Source organism: Lygodium microphyllum, chromosome 5, assembly GCF_053477565.2.
Source record: "Lygodium microphyllum isolate KBCC chromosome 5, Lygodium_microphyllum_v1.1.10, whole genome shotgun sequence".
In the NCBI taxonomy this organism is placed as follows: Eukaryota; Viridiplantae; Streptophyta; class Polypodiopsida; order Schizaeales; family Lygodiaceae; genus Lygodium; species Lygodium microphyllum.
In genome coordinates this window covers 147242565-147260199 of record NC_141139.1, presented here as the reverse complement: position 1 = coordinate 147260199, position 17635 = coordinate 147242565, and the positions used below count along the sequence as shown (strand labels likewise).

Genomic DNA, 17635 nt, shown 5'->3' with positions numbered 1-17635 from the left:
CTAAAGAGTATCCAATAAAAACACATTTTCTGCCTTTGGATCAAGCTTCTTCCATAGCTCATCTGGCACATGAATGCATGCAACACAGTCAAATATCTTCAAGTGCGATACATGAAGCTTCTTGCCAGTAAAACATTCTTCAGGAGTCATACCATGAACTGCAGCTATGGGAGTTCTGTTCATAATATAAAAAGCAGTATGAACAGCCTCAGACAAAAAATGCTTAGGTATATTCTTTTCAGCCATCACGGCGCGTGCAACTTTTGCAATATGCATGTTTTTTCTTTTTGCAACCCCATTTTGCTGTGGGATATACCTGCATGTGAGCTGACTCTTTATCCCATGAGACCTCAGAAAATCACTGAACTCATTCGAGAGGTACTCTCCCCCTCCATCTGACCTCAAGCACTTTACTTTCATGCCTGTTTTTCTTTCAACTGCAGCCTTGAAAGTTCTAAAGTGCTCAAACGCTTCACTCTTTTCCTTCATAAAATATACCTATAGCTTTCTAGAACAATCATCAATGAATGTGACAAAGTATGAACTGTCTCTAAGAGATACATTTTGTGTAGGTCCCCAAATATCTATATGCACAACATCAAGGATATTTCTGCTTACATCTCTGTCATGTGAAAAGGGTTGTCTTGCTTGCTTACCAAACTGATATGCTTCGCATACCTTATGAAATTCTGCAATTCTAAATGTAGGCAAACCTGTAACCAACCCCTTTGGACTGCATTAATTTCAGCATTTGTACATTTGCATGTCCAATGCGTTTGTGTCAAATTTCAATATCTGCGACAACACATTTTCCTTTAGTATACATAGCAGCATTCATAGTAGGAATTCCAGCATCCAGAGTAAATATACGTCCAACTCTACTTCCCTTTTCAACCAACCTGCACTTGTCATTGAAGTCTTCTACAAAGCAACCCTTTGCATTAAATCTGACTTGCAGCCCTTGCTCTACCATTTGACTGACTGACACCAAGTTCTTTGTAATAGATGGCACATGTAATACATCTGAAAGACTCTTTGTCTTACCATCATGCAAGGACAAGGAAACTTTTTTAATGTGTGAAATTGGGTGGCATGAATCATCACCCGTCTGCACATAACCTGTATTTTTCAAATCCTACATCTCTCCAAACCATTCTGCATGGCTAGTCATATGATTGGATACACCTGAATCAACATACCAAACATCATCATGTGTTCCCTTTCTTGTAACAGCATTCAGCATATGCTGCATAACAAACAAACATTCATTTTTGTCTTCATTCTGTCATGAAGACGATGCATAGTTTCCTTGTTGCAACTTACCACTGCGAATATCATCTTTCTTAGCATAACATTGGGCTGCAATATGACCTGTTTTGCCACAGTAGTGACACACAATACCAGAGTTGTTAGAGCCTCTGTTCTGCCATCCACCTCTTCCTCTAAAGCTCTCCCTGCCTCTAAAGTTACCACGACCTCTTGAAACCTGCATATCGCCAAATTGCTGATTCAATCTGTTTTACTGGTTGTCCCTACCACGTCCTGTACCACGGCCTCTTGAAGAGGATCTACCACGTTCCCTTCCTGAACTTGAGTAAAATGCTTAGACCTGTTCACAATTTCTTTCAGACGAATCACCTTGCATATTGATCTTTTCAGCAATTATGAGAGAGATCAGCTCATCAAAATCTGGAAATGGCTTTCGTACATATACTAAAGTAACAAATGATTTCCATGCTTTCTCATTGTTAAGGCCACTCAGAGTGGATGAAACCAAATCATCATAATTCGGCATTGCATCAATTGCTGCTAAAGCATCTGCAATGCTCCTCACCTTCAACACATACTCATTGACAGACATTCTTCCTTTCTTCAAGGCATTCAACTCTTGCTTGAGTTGAATCTTTCGTGCCTTTGTATTTACTGAAAACATACTCTCAAAAATTGTCCAAGCTGCATGTGAAGTTTCTGCATTCCTGATATGTCCCAGCATAGTATTATCAATTACTGCAGATAGCCAGTACATCACCTTTTTGTCTTTCGCATTCCACTCTTTCCATGCTTTTAACTCATCTATAGTCGGAGGGATACCCAGCTCTGGCTCCTTTTCTTCACCTGAGACAAACTCATAAAGGCCCTTTCCAATGAGGAAGTTCGTCACATGGAACTTCCATGAAGGGTAGTTGTTTTTGTCGAGCTTCTCAATAATGGGATTTTCACTGTTCTCCGTCATTATCACAAACAAGGATATCGCACAGCAAGCTAGTCTTCTGCAATCTTTCACAACACGTGCACAGTAATACACTAAGCAACCTTTTTCACTGATTGCTCAACAATACATGTAATCTGTAACCTGTGCACCCGCTTTCGGTCAATACAGCCGAAATCACAGTATACCCTGAAACTGCTGTCCGCAACCTTGCGGCTCTAAAACGGGGCCTGAAACGGCCTCAGAAGCCCGAAATAATTGCGGCAATGCCCTAAAGGGCTTATCTACAGAATATACAGTGCTCTGCTCGCACACCAAATCTCACAGCAATCTGAGATTTTTTGCTCGACCCTGCTTCCGGTGCCTCCACAGGCACTATCCAAGAGAGAGAATGGAAGGATGGGAGAGCTTATTACCCGTGGCTTGCTTGCTCGAACCTTGCTTCTTCTCCTTCACTTCGGCGTTCAAAATCAGCCTCTCAGTGGCGCGGCTCTAATACCATGTCAAGAATCGCGTGGTGGGGGGACTTGCTCAAGATGCTGCGCTGAACACACACAGAATGCACAAGGAGAAGCTCACTCAAGAGACAAGAAGAGAGATGGAAGCCAAAACGTTTTCTTTCTGGTTTCTTGTTCTTCCACACACTTTACAATGTACACAAAGTATAGATAAGATACGACATAAAGGAAAGTGGCCTACTAAGTCAAACAATGCATAACCGACTACACTAGTTGACTGGCGCTATAACTATGCCAGCTGTAAATAGGTGTAACAACCTGAATATAATAAGTAATGAGTCAGTGGCCATGTAATGACCACCGACATGCTAATTGTAGACGTGTGGACCTATCTAACCAGGCGGTCCATCATTAATGTCCGCATGTGTTGAGCTTGTCATCTCAACATATGTATCGATCATAATCTATTCCCATTTGGACATTCAAGATGTTGTACATAATATTGTACCCTTTGATAAATGCATACTAGGGAGGTGAATAATATCCGAAAGATATTCATATAGTCTATTAGCTTGGACTGTGGTAAAGATCTTATAGATAGAGCCCATGAAGGAGATTGGTTGCCAATGCTTCATGGCTGAGGGGGACAACACTTTAGGAATCAACTTAATCTTACCCTCCTTCCAAGAGGGCAGCATGTGTCCAGTTGTCCAAATTTGCTGGTATAAGGCTATCAAACGTGCAGCCAAGTGAGTGGCATAGGTCTCAAAAAACTCATTGATAATACCATCCCACCCTGGGCTCTTGTCTTTAGGCAAATGCAAGAGGACATCCATGAATTCATTTTGTGTAATGTTCATATCTAAAGTGTTGGCAACCTTTGATGTAACCTGATCTTTAACCAGATCACAAAATAATGAACAGGCCGCACCGATTGCATGAGAAACAGAGGATTGCGAACCAAGCAAGCCCATGAAATAGGTTCTATACATTTGCACAATTCCTTGCGGGTCTGTGATCATTTCACCATTGAAAGTGCTAAGATGGACCACATTCTCTCAAGCAAAGGAGGCATGTAGGCTGCAATAAAACTTATGCGATTGACAATTATTATCCTGCAGACCCTCTGATAGTGCAGCAAGATTGGCCTGCTGGTACGATCTTGTTTGAAAAGTACCAACAAGCTATGCCAATCTTGTGGGATGGAAAAAAAAGGGGGATCTTGAGACAAATCCATTAAAATAGGATGTGTTAGAGCTAGGCGTTGCTTGGCAGCTTGCAACCTTTGTTTGTGTAGGGTGGTATGATGTATTCCATATTGCCTGGCGACCATTTGCACATTGCATATCAACTGATCGAGGGAAGCTGCCCCTTGGGATGGAAGGTCCAATAAAAATTGGTGTAGCAACTGTTGCATATAGCCATCAAATATCTCATGTTGAAGGAAGGAGTTTATCCTGATTTCCAAAACCTCGGATAAAAAGGAATCGTCGTGTATATTGTAGAGCCAATCCAAGTGGCTCCAGGTTTCCAAGTGTTGCATTGAATGGAAAGTGCACCGTGGTCTAGGGGAGATAGCCAAGACCAAAGATCCTATTTCAAAACTGCTGAAGCAAAGGCATCCCAGTCTTGGCATTCTGGGCCATCCATGAGTCCATGTCTTGAAGTTGAATGTGATGGGTCCACACACATTAAAATCTCCCATGATGAATCCTAGCATTCCAAGGGAGAGGCATGCTGTCATTGGTGCCATAAGTTGCAACGACCAGGCACATCACTAGGAGCATAGAGACCCACCAGCTATAACACTTCCCCTTCATACATGATTTCCACAACTATAAATGTGCGAGATACATCCTCTTGATCACTACGGGTTGAAATTTCTCCCCGACAATTAGCAATACACTGGAATCGGCTCCTGTTGAAAACCCAGTATAAAAATGCTTGAAGCCATGATAGTGTAGGATTTTCCATGCTTCTTTGTGACTCATGCTCTGTCACACACAAAACCACAAAACATCCTTGGTATTAGAGTGTAAGGCTTGTCACATAGCATGTTGCTTGCCATGTGAACAAATAGCTCGAATGTTCCATGTGGCAATTTTCATGATGAGATAGGGGATCAAGAGTAGGGTTGCAGCTGCCTTTCTACAGCTTTATTCGCCAAAACAACCAGAACATCCTCATCTAGAAAAATCTGCCAACATAGTGAAGGTATTTGTCCCATTATCACGTGCTTTTGAGATCGAGGGCTAATTTACATCAACAGTGCTACTATGTGGGTATCTACGGTCCCATGGAGTAATGACCTTACTATGCTTGTCAAAGCCCAAACGCTTAGGGTCACACATAATGATTCGTGTCGGGCCTTAGGATTAGAGGTTGCCTTGAAGCTCAAACATACACCACCAGCACCTTGGGACATAAGCTTGTTCTTTTCTTTGATTGCACCTCTTGCTAGCCATGAGCATCATTAGTGAGGGGTGAAAGCACTTGTTTACCTTTGGCCAGATTTCCCTCCATAGGGTGAGCATCTATATCCATAGCAATACCATCCTGTTGAGCAGTTGGAGCCTGATTTGCTTGTGTTGTCCCCTCTTTAGCTTCTGTACATTGTGCCATAAAATGACCCAATTTTCTGCAGTTTGAAGCAATGTCCTGCAAAAGCTCCCCATTTGAGATGGAAATGCAGAGTGTGCATACCAAGGGAATTTAGGCATAGCCAGGTGGGGCGCTTGCGAGAGGTGTTCCAAAGCATGCACATTCTGTGTCAATTGATGGCTCGAGTACTAGGAGGCACCAACACTTTGCCAATCTTCGACATGGCATCAAGAAAAAGGGACCAGTACACGTCTGGGCAGCCCTTTACTTCCACTCAAACTAGACATTCTTGCTTTAACAAGTCTGTGAAGTTTGCCATTGGCCGCCATGGGACAATATGCACCAGTTTGCGGTCATGAAACAATGGCAGCTTACTTAAAAGAACCTCATATTGATGAGGGGATTGGAGAAGGACCTCATAAGACCCCCTTGTGCCCACAAAGATGTCCTCCACACAGTCTTCACTCATCAGCCATGAATGTACCAAAAACATTGTCAGAATTCTGGCAGTAAAGAACAAGATAGCAGCTTTTTCATGAAAGGAGGAGAACCACTCCCCACTTTTTTTGTTTCCACGGTAGTAACGATGACATCACTCTCCTCAAAGTTACTGCAAGAATCCTAATTATGTTGCACATACTCCCCAAGCAAGGTGTTGGCAAATTCTAGAAGATGCTCCCAATACAAGTCATGGGAGTCATTTGACTGCCCTGCTGCTTGAGCATAGGACAAAGTGTGACCCATCTCTGAAGCACACGGGATTGTTTGCGATTCCCCACAGGCCAATGCATTTGCCCCTTCCACCAGGGAGGCATCTATGCACTTGGAACACTTGACAAGGGGCTTGCCATGCTTCATGTCAGCATTCAGGGTCATTTCATTTTCAGGTCTGCGGATCTCTCTCTCTCTCTCTCTCTCTCTCTCTCCCCCCCCCCCCCCCCTGCAGGCTATGCACAGCAGCCTGCAAGTAGAAGCGCAATCCCAGAGTCGGGTCCAGCACTCCCCACAGCCCACAGTCCCCTGGACAGAATGTATGGGATGGGTCTGCACCCAGCGTGTGCCAATCCCAGTCCCAAACCTGACCTGCACGAGCAGTCAGCACGGCCGCTTGTGTCTGCTACCCTGTGCCAGCAGTCCGGACCTGAACATGTGACTGCCTGAACCGGCAGTCAAAGTGGTTACTGCTGCACGTACCTGTCCTGCACACACCTGCCCTATGCAATCTAGACTGCTGCATGCGACTGTTCTTTCCAGCAGTTTCGGGTCTGCCCTAATCTGCCTGATGGTTGCTGACGAACTTGCTGGTCTGCAGAAGGATTGGCACCTCTGGCTCTGTGTCCTGCTGGTCTTCAACCAGCGCACAGGTAGCTGGCAGCCTGCAGGGTGTTCCAGCAACAGTCGCAGGCCCCAGGGCAGTGCAATCTCAAAACGATTCAGGTGGGGGTGCCAGGAAGGATGGCTTCAGGTGGGGGGCACCAAGCTGTTGCTCTCTCTCTCTCCCTTGCTGAGTGGCTGTCGGGCGCTGCTACAGTCTAGTCCTACACGACCAGGCGATAGGCAGAACACAGGAAAGGGAGGCATAGGTCAGCTCGTGGAAGCACAGATCAGACAGCAGCAATGGGGGACCATCGCATAGGCAACTTCATCACGCTCATCATTGTCAGCTCTCTCTCTCTCTCTCTCTCGTGTGCGTGTGCTTAAGCCTCAATATGCAGTATATTTTCGCAAAATCTTTTGATGCTACCCATGTACGATGTTCTGCAATCTGTGATGTTGCATTGTAATCGATGGAGTACTGTATACGTTGATAGTCTTATGCCTTGGATATGTCTAGTGTTGGCACATAGACCTCTGCTTTAAGTGCTACAAAACTAGTCCCTTTGCTTTTGAGGAGTGGCTTGTCAACTCTTGGAGTATGAAATCTAATTATTCTGTATATCCTGGTTGATCTGTTAGTGAGAGTTCTCATAGCACTACTGTTAAATAGTCCTTAATGTATGAACACCCCCCTGCTTGGGAGACTTATTTGCAAGTGCAAGAAGGTTAGGTCTATCATTGGATTGGATTCAAGCTGACACCTTGGGGTATGGCATCCCTTTAAGGGAATCCACTAGGATTGGCGGTTTTAGTTGGCGAGAGTCCAGCACTACCTGGTCCCCTGAACTGGGGTGCTAGGTGCCTACCCATGCTCCGTCATTTGGGTGGTAAGCGGAGTCTTCCAAGGAACATGTTCCTGAAGGAAGTAGTGAAATCATAAGCTAGTGGCACAAGATTCTGCCTTTGAGCCTAATTAGGCACTCGGCTCAAAAAACAAAAACAAAATTAGTACCAATAAGTCAATAAAATACTGGATTTGGAAAGAGCTTGCAGGGCTTACAGATTCTTTTGTCCTCGGATTCTGATCAGTGGGGTTTTTTTTTTTTTGGGGTTTCTTTTTTGTTGTTGTTGTTGTTGTTGGGGGGTTTTAGGGTGTACATATAGCTCAGATATGTTTGCAGAGACTTCTCGCAGGGTATAATTCCCCAAGAGATGCACATATTAGGATATCAGGCAATATTCATCTTATAGTAACAGCTATATACTATCATAGACAATATCTGTCTTTTAATTTGCAAGCATCATCTATAAAGTTTTCTAACTTAGAACTCTTTCAGCTTGATATTGTGCCTTCTAAGAGGATTTTATATCAATGTTCAGTATTGAAAGTAGTGCAATGAGGATTGATAACTCCAATTTAGGTCTTCAGAGACTTCATCCTGTTAAGTTTGTAGTTTTGTCACGTCTTGTAAGAAGTTCCTTGGCTTTTATCAGTCACCCAGTAAATTTTTGTGCATATGTTTCATTTCACATATTTGACATCTGATAATAGTTGGCTTTAAGTGTTTCATGCCATGAAGAGTATGTTATGTGTGAGTTTATACACGTTTAATTTAGAAGGAAATAATCTGCTCATGAAAGAATTAAATAGAACAAGTGTTTTAATGTCAAGAAAGATAGATCTGTTGCTTGTAAGATATGACAAGATTAGGGTAATGCACATTTTGTGAAATTGTTAGTTTTTTTCTTTTTTTGGGAAGAACTCTTGGACATCAATCAGATATTTTCCTTCTACCAGGTGTCATTGTATAATGAGCTTCAGAAGCTCCAGGAGCTGATTGTAAAGGAAGCCAGGTTCCACCAGGAAAAGGTATGTCCGTGATTTAGCTTTTAAAGCATCAACCTTTGTTGGTCGCTGTGAATCAATATAGCTATAGGACAAACTATGCAAACTAGATGTTGCATCTCTAGGTAGTGAGATTGCAAGTAGAGTTCTTCACATGATATCCAGCAAGTCTGCATATAATTGAGGTCTACCAAAAAAAAAACAAGAAATACATGTTCATAGAAGAAGCATGCCATCAATATGGAGATCTTTGAGGCTTTGAAAGGAAATTTTTGGAGCTAGTTAACACCAACATAAGCATGAAGAAATGACTGTTTTCAGGTTGAAATAAAATGAAGACAAGTTTGGTCATATTTTGAATCATGTATCGTTTCCCTCTCAAGATCCTTATTAGGCACACATTAGCATGAAACTCCTAGAATTTCCAAGGTCCATATTAGGCACACCTTGGCATAAGTGTAAATGGCTCAGGTGGCATGCTGACTGTGATGGATTTTCAATACATAATAGTGCTAGTTTTTCCAATTCACAGCAGATGGCCACATTGAGACATTCTGCAAATCATGTTTGAACCCAAACAGAAGTGATACTTAGAGTGAAGAAAGAAGACATGGGACACCACACTGAAGTCATAATGACCACTCCTTTCCATAGGAAGATACATTGGTACTTCACTTCAGATCTTAACAATATTCTGGCTATGGTTAGGTGGGATTCCTTCATCAAACAAGGATAAGTAAATGTTTTTAATATGTACTCCAGGGCACACACATACTTCAAGATATCCAAAGGCTAAAAATTTATGTTGGTGATGATTGTTTCACCTAACCTGCTTGGTATCTTTGATAACATTGATACAATGAAAGAACTTTTCAAGTATGCCTTTGCAAAGCAGAAAAGGTAAAACTCTCACAGTCACAAGAAAAGCAAACAGTGAACAACGAAGCATGGTAGCCCGAAGAAGAGTTAGGAGAGCATTTTTTTAGTAACATCAGCAGGTACTTATGGCAGTCTGTGTATGGCACACAGGCATGAACAACCGGAGGGACATATGGCCTATGGGGAATTCAGATTGGAGCTCTAAGGGATGATGCTGATCTTCAGATGAGTCACGAAGTCTAGATACTGCTGTATTAGAATGAGGAGTTTAGATTGAGAGATCAAGGGGCATTGCACTATACTACTTTGCTCCAGGCACCTCCAAATATGCTACTGTATAAGAGGAGTTGCCATACTAATATCCAATTCTAAGCTCCTGGAAAAGCATTATATGCACAGAGACTTACCTATCATGATAAGGAATGATGGCATATTAGGCTTCCTCAGGGTTAATTTCCTGCAAGAAGAAGTCTAAAAAACTTGCATTTTCCTTAAGGGGATCCACTATAAACACCCTTCTGAAATGATCAGGTGGTAGTGTAAGCATCAGGCACCTACAAACCAAAATGGATTCCACTCTATGCAGACATTATGCAGTTCTTTTAGCATGGGAGAGAAATTACAGGATTTCTCTTCAATGCTTGCACAGCCAGACAGTAGGCCTCACCTTTTGATAGATCAGAGTCCTATGTATCAGGATTTACTCACAGAGGTGTATCTTTCTAGGACCCATAGGATATGCTAAGCATTGCAATTTATTGGAGACTTGGACTTAGGATGAGCACGGAGTCTTTAATGGCAAGGCACAAGGGCTATCATCCCAAGATTTGCATACTTTCTGTTTGGAGATGGTGTAAGCACAGTTGACTATGCCATGGGCTCTCTATTGCTGATGCCTTTGCTCTCAAGATTGACTGGTATGTTGGAGTGGGGGCAGACCATGCCTACTTGGACCTATCCTAACATGCATGTACGATCGTGCTAGCATCACCATAGCCCCCTCACGTTCACATTTGAATATCTTCCTCTCACAGGCCACCAGTCATGTATACAATGACCACATATACAGGAAGACCTCAAACACCCGAAAGAGGAGCTTACTTCTCTTCTTGGTGGGTTTACACACTTTAGTTAGGAGAGATTTTCCTAACATACAAGGGAGATATCACTATGTGGTGTTGTGCTTCATAATAGTTCGTACAGCAAGAGATGCCACACCATGCAAGTAGAATAAAACTCCACAGAGAGTGTGAATAAGGCTTAAGCCAAGTAGGTAGGTGATATGGTAGGCATGCACTGAACTTACTGCTGGAGGAGATGTAGAGACACTATTTTTATAGGACTACCCCAAAGTTTTGGAGGTATGGAGAAGAGCCCTCAAGATAGTTTACCATGGCACAACAAAAGCTATGATAATGATGTGGGGGTAGTAGCTTGTGTCAGGAAAGGAGGCTCGGCTTGCAACTATAAGGATGTTCAGGGAAGTCACTCCTATCTCATTTTTGGTTAACTCTTGAGCAGGATTGCCATGCCAAAACTTTCAGACAGAGTGGATCGAGGGGCATTGTCACAAATGGGAGCTGATAGCTTGAATCCTTACTTGGCTTATGTGGAATGCCAGATGTAATCATGCGTATATTTGCTGAATATATCCATTATAGAGACTCTCTCCATGATTTGGATTTAGATTATCCACTCTCTCCATAGCAGTGGGGAGAAGGAGAGGCTACAAGGTGACTCAGAGACTATAAGGAGGTGAGATGCTTCTGTCAAGATCTGGGATTTCGATACTTTCTTTTATTTGAGTCCCACATGGTCTGGTGTTATAGACCTCTTGATTGGGTAGAGCAAGGTGATTACACCTTGGAATAGTAGATGTCCACATCAATGCACTAGCTTAATATGAATCATTCATCTACCTTGAAGATGGATAGCAATGGGCAAAATACATTTTGTGTCTTGGCAGATTTCTTGGATGAGGATGTTCTTGCAGCCTTGGCTATTAAGGCAAAGAGGAGGCAGCTTCAGCCCTAGATCTAAATTTTTTTCTTTTCCATGTGAAAATAGTCATGTGGAATGCTTGTGGTGTTTCCTCTCATAGCAAAAAGCATGATATGTGGAGAATTTTGCATTCTAATGGTTGGGATGTTCTATGTGCTGTTGAGCATAAAAGTGATAAAGAAGCTGGAAGGATAGTCCAGTGTTGCGCATTTTGTATTGTTTTATGCGGGAGTGCCAGTAGGGAAGCATTCTGATGTGCTACTGATTATGCATGAGAGGTTTCAGCCTGTCTTGATCAAACGTGATGTGTTTGGCAGGTTTGTTGTTGTTGAGATCACATATGACGTCTCATCTTTCACTTGGTAGACCGGGCTTATTGATGGGGGATTTTAACATGTGTGTGGATCCCTCTCAATCCACCCAATGATTAAAAAGACGATTCACCAAAATCAAATTGACCATAAGATATAAAAGATGAAGGAGCACTCACAATTGAATCTTGCAACCTTTTCTTACCTTTTCTAGAGTTCAAATGGAAAAATATATCCTCTTCATGGCTTATGAACCAATACTTGGTATTAAGAGTTCCTTGATCCTGAGCATCACCAATATCTTGTGAAGAAGAGGAAGTAAATTCAAAAGATTGAGAAGTATTGATATATATATTTTACGGAAAAAAAAGAAGAAGTATTGATATATGTAAGCTTGACATGGGAGTGAAAGAAGGTGGAGATGTGTATGGAAAAGATGAAAGAGATAGAGATGGAGATGGTGGTGGTGGTAGAGAAGAAAATGGTTTGTGCTCCATGCCAATTTCCACATCACGATGACCAATCCTTTGTGGAGCTTCCATCCTTCTTGCAAAATCATTAGACTAGTGCACCGAATCTAAAGGGAAAAACTCCAATTTTCCTTCAATCTACTATTAAGCTCAATACATGAGGATGAGATTGTATTTGGCTTGTGAGATCTTGTATGGTCTGTGGACTCCATGGTAGTTCAAAGACTTTCTAGCCCTATCGGAAGTTGGAGGAGCAGGCTATGAAGCCCACTTTGTCTCATGTCTTGTTGTGCTAGGCTTGGGAGCATGATGATGATGTCGTGAAGATGTGTTTAAAGTCATCTAGCCCTCCTATTGTTCTTGATTCTTGCGAAGGGGTTTCAAATCAAAGGCCAAGGTTTCATCAAGGAGAACCTTGCTTTGATACCATCTGAAGAAAATACCCTAATGCAAAAACATATACGAAACCATACAAGAAAGCATAAACTCAATAGAACATAGTTAGGGTTAGCGTAACTTAGAGACAATGAACACAGTAATGTTTTGAATGAATGAATAAATATAATATGATGCTCATGCAGCAAACAAACCATGCAAGGAATGAAAATTGTACCCTGAACTCTCATGTCTAGAGGAGTGAGGCAGGGGTAATGAGCTAGAAAGTGTGTCATACTCTTGACGGATACAAAAACAAAAAAAAGAGAGATGTTTAGATAGGCACGTGGGAGTTAAAAAGGTCACATTTGACCTTTCAATGGTCACTTTTGACCTAGGCAACGGTTGAATAGGGACATCATCAGATGCCTTTGGACGAGATTGAATGAGCTGGTCGGGATGGGGATGATGGGACCAGTTGTTGCATTTGCCAAACATAGACAACTCAAGAGTTATTTGCTATGGATCAAGTGACCTCATAAATGTCTCAACACATTCAATTCATTATGTATAATTTTCCTTCCTTTATTTGATATTAGTATGCTCTCTTTTTGTGATGAGTTTGACCCTAAGATAAGCAGGTGGTACTATGTCTTCATCTTCAGGGTCCTGGCTTGTCAATTTAAGCCTTTTGACAGATGCCCCTGAGCCCCCAACTACACGACCAGATGTGGATTCTCCACTGGTGCCTTGGATCGTCGATGTAGTGCCATTCAAGGAGTATCTATCGTCAGGACTGTCATATCTAGTCATTCTCACGATTGTAGCTTGTTGTTGTTGCTTTCCGCCTTGACTAGATGCAGTCCGAATGCAACACGTATGTGTTTTGCTGATGCCAAGAGGCATATTTCATGGTGGATTCTGTGCCACGGTGGATTCCGTGAGGTCTTACGGTGGATTCCATAAACTTTGATGACCGGGGCTCATACACAAAGTGGATTCTTTGTGCGAGAAGTTGATGGGGAGGCCTGTCCTTTTCGGACGTTTCATTAATTTAGTGTATACATGGGTGATTCCATAGCGGGTGATTCTGCAAAATGCATATTAAATTAATAAACGTTTATGAGTTTACATTGCAGGTTGACCATTCTAGAACTGTATGGTCTCTGCAAAGAAGGTGATACTTGAGGTATTTTCATTGTTGGTGGGAGAAAACTGAGAGAGGTGTTTGAATCAGTTCTATTTGTTAAAGAAACTCCACACTGCTAGATAAGAAAAGCATCCTGCAGGCTGCAGTTGACCATCATGCAATCAGAATAGAAAGATTAGCATATTTTGATTGTAAGAAGCTGAATTCTGCAACAGTTCCTGTTCCTTTCATGTATTCAGAATTTCATTGTGAAAAGATGTAGTGGGCCATCAGGTATATAGCTTCGTTGATGGTTTCCCAGGCTGCAATCAAAATTAGAATGCTCTTATTTAACTTGGCCTGAAGAACGTCCCAATGAGCACATTAGCTATTGATATCACATAAATGTCATCAAACATACGCTGTACGGGCAGTAGTAAATGATTATAGCCTCAGAACACTTGCATAGATAATATCACCCGTGGAGAAATAGACCTGATGAGCTCCCATTTTTGTAAGTATCCTGCACAACTACTATCATCCACTACAGGCCGACCACTATGCCTTATTTTGAATGGGTTGAAAATTGAGTTTTTGGTCTTGTTATTTGTTAGCATTCGAGCTGCTAAAGATCAAAAAATAGAACTCACTCGTGTATTGTAGAGCAATGTTCGTTAATGAGTTACTTACAGTAAACTAGAGAAATCAGGTTGTGCGTCATTGTTCCTACTAAAAGAAGTTAGAGAAGGTCAAGAGAATATTAAACAAACAGACCAGGGTGCTAGAACAAGGTGTTATTCCAAAATTGTTTGAGCAAGTTTATATGGTTGTTCTGTTTTGTAGATGGGAAGCAAGGACAAGGAGAACGATAAGACAAACCAAGAAGAAGCTGGAGGCAATGGGAGCCCATTCAGCAGCTCCCTTTGGCGGATTTGTAATGGTTTAGCTCATTGCCTTATTGAAGCTCGAGACCAAATTCTTGCTCTTACAGGAAACTCTAAATCTAAAGGAGCACAGAAAACAGGTGTGCTCAAGCCTTGTCGAAAAATCATCAAGATTGCGAGCCATCCTGCGAAAGTTTGCGACAAAACCTACGAGAGATCAAGGGTCAAATCTCAGAAGCACGACTTGGATGTGAACCATAGAAAAGAAAAAGGATATACCAAGAGGGTAGAACCTAGCATTGCCTTAGAGGCAGGGGATAGTGGAATATATGAGTTTGTAGGCTCGGGAACGCTCCCTGATGAAAATCTTGTAAAATCTTCTGCCCAAAAACACTTGGACAATTATACATCAATGCTGCTGGCCAAAGAAAATGAACATGGCAATCAGCATCGGCTCTTTACTGCTCCAAGGACTCAATGCAAGCAAGGAGTTAAATGGGCGAGGATATAATATTAGCTTTACTTTCAAAAGCCTTCCACACCATTCAGGGGTGAGCTGGTCCCAAATGAAGTTTTAATAGTTTCTGAAAACATGGGCTTAAAGTTGAGTTCATATGCCATGCCTCTTGTACATTTGATTATTCTTCAAATTAAGCAACCTTTACGAGAGAGAGAGAGAGAGAGAGAGAGAGAGAGAGAGAGAGAGGGGGGGAGAAATTTGGGCAACATATTTCACTTCATGATTACGAGGATTTGATCCTTGGTGAGATTCAAGTTTCACCCATCGATGAGGTAACCATGATGTGTTTCAGCCTTGAAATGTTTCACCTTTTGGTATGTCCCAAGAGAAACACCAAGTGAAATGGTTGAATAATATAGAGTTTATAAACAATGCAACTTACACACTCATAGCATACGATCCTTTCATCTCAACATATGATGTCTATCCTATATAAAAGTTTCCCAAAACCCTAAAAAAAGCAAGAAAAACCAACTCCTTTTTGCATTAAAAAACCATGTCTCAAGTAGCCATTTCACTTAGAGCATCTCGTGTTTTAGTGAATGTTTCAAGCATTTCAAGCATTTTACATTTCAGTGCTAGTGAAATGTGTTTCACAATTACCATGCCCATTGTGATGATTTTGTACACCTTTTAACAAATGCAATGGACCATAAGATGGTAGAGGATAAAGGAGGGTTACCGAAAAGGTTAAAAGGTGTGGTCATCCAGAGATGGTCGTGCAAAATAGTGGGATACATGGCCACAATTATGGAAGTCAAAGGTATATATCATGGCATGGCTTTTGTTTGAAGAGTTCTTATTGAAGGTCTCTCTATCAGGTTGCATTTTGGAAACTGCAACTCATTTTTTATTCTGTGTCCAATTGCTAGACAGATTTGGGGTTTTATTTCTAGGGTTTGGATTTTAGTAACATTCCAAAGGATTACTAATTACGCATGGGTCTTGGAAAGATTACCTCAAATTGACACATTGTAGCACTATCTTCATTTCTTGCATTGAATTTGACTTTGGCCCATCTGGCCTATTAGAAATACTTTTATGCTTGACTTTACCTCTAAAATTCATGGTTATATTGGTTGCATTAGAGGCTTGTTGTCATGGCAATTAACTTCTATAACATTAGCATTGTTTTCATCCGTGATGTGGTTGCTTTGTGGCAAGAGATCACACGCAATTTGGACTTCTACTCGTGCATGATGGTGAATGATACTCTTATTATTCAATAGCTTCAACAAGTTTTCTCTTTCCTATTATTGTAGTCTCGACTTTTTTTGGTTTTTGTCAATCAAACCACCTCTTTTACCTTTGATTATTCTTTAATTTTAGCACATAGAGAGATACACACACTCACAATGATGGCTTCGATCTGACTATAGTATGGGCCTCGCAATTGTCAACTAGGTGGTCGAGGTTGCTCTACTTGGCAAAGTGCAATGGCCGTGTCTAGTGTGACTTCCCGACATGGGGTCGGTGCAGTCTAGCAAAATGACTACGCTTATAAACTACTAATACATGTGGAATCTGATTTGTGGAATATCTATCACTACTCTCTATTTGGGTTCCTCTAAGTGAGTGAGTCTTTTGTCTCATAGTAGCACTTTGGGCATCCCTAGAGTTCTAGGAGGAGAAATCCCTAGACATTTCTAGTCCTCATACTCGTCGATGATAGGATGGAGAGCCCTCACAAAAGAGGCAAAGGTACCTCTCTCATATGTCATAGTACATTGTACATCTATATATGTTGTGCTCCTCTGTCCTAGGCTTTTTGTCATAGAGCTCGCACACCCTATCCTTTATTGGAATATCTTACAATTAACATGTCTCTATCCTTAGCTAATGAGATGAGGTGTGTATCTATTTGACAGGAAACCAAATACCATGGGAAAGATACATGTCCAAACTATGGTCGGGATAATAAATCCATCCTTAAAAAGGTTCAATAAGTGGCTTTGGTAAAACTCCATCTTTGGTCCTAGAGGGAGAGGTAGTTAAATCAAAGTTCTCCTTCTCGTAACTCTCAAGACATCGACTCTACTTAATTCAAATCAGATCGATTGAGAGGCACAGTAGGATAGTCCAAGCTGTGGGTGAAATTTGGTTGTGTTGAAACATGACTAGTCACAATGTTATAAAAATGAATACGGTATTTGACTGAAAATAAAGAATCACATGGTTGAGAGAGAAGAGAAGAAGAAATCTATATTATGTATGACAAAGTTACAAGGACCAACAACCATCAACACATTCAAAATATGTACTCTGATATGGAGCTCGATCTACTTGACCACCCTCAATCTATATTCATGTACATGAAGAATCTTAATCCCAATCATAATCTCGCTCTCAATCTCATAATCTCATTCTCATTCACAATCTCAATCTCAAAATTCACATAAGAAGATGATGGCCTATCTCAATTAGTTGTCTTATGTAACATTTCACTTTTCTCTTACTCTATTTGTGAGAACTTGATGTTTAAATAATTTTGATAATTTATCTACATTTTATTGTTTAAAGAGATACGCATGCTTTATGGAAAGAGAGATGTAAAGAGTGAGTTCATATATAAGCCTAATGTAAAGAGTGAGTTAACTTAAACCTTATTTTTAAGAAAGTGGTGGTTCTATTAAAC

The 17635-nt window shown here is 41.3% G+C and overlaps 1 protein-coding gene across 7 annotated transcripts in view; it reads left to right on the top strand.

Annotated features, from left to right (window-relative positions):
- LOC148036504 (uncharacterized) overlaps positions 1-15117 on the top strand; it is a 102532-nt gene extending 87415 nt beyond the window's left edge. For all 7 annotated transcript variants that reach the window (XM_087678499.1, XM_087678496.1, XM_087678498.1 and 4 more), the window contains 2 exons: positions 8384-8455; positions 14440-15117. In XM_087678499.1, the coding sequence (XP_087534625.1) occupies positions 8384-8455; positions 14440-14991 (624 nt within the window). In that variant the 3' untranslated portion in view covers positions 14992-15117. The remainder of the gene's footprint in view (positions 1-8383; positions 8456-14439) is intronic.
- Positions 15118-17635: the final 2518 nt, after the last annotated feature.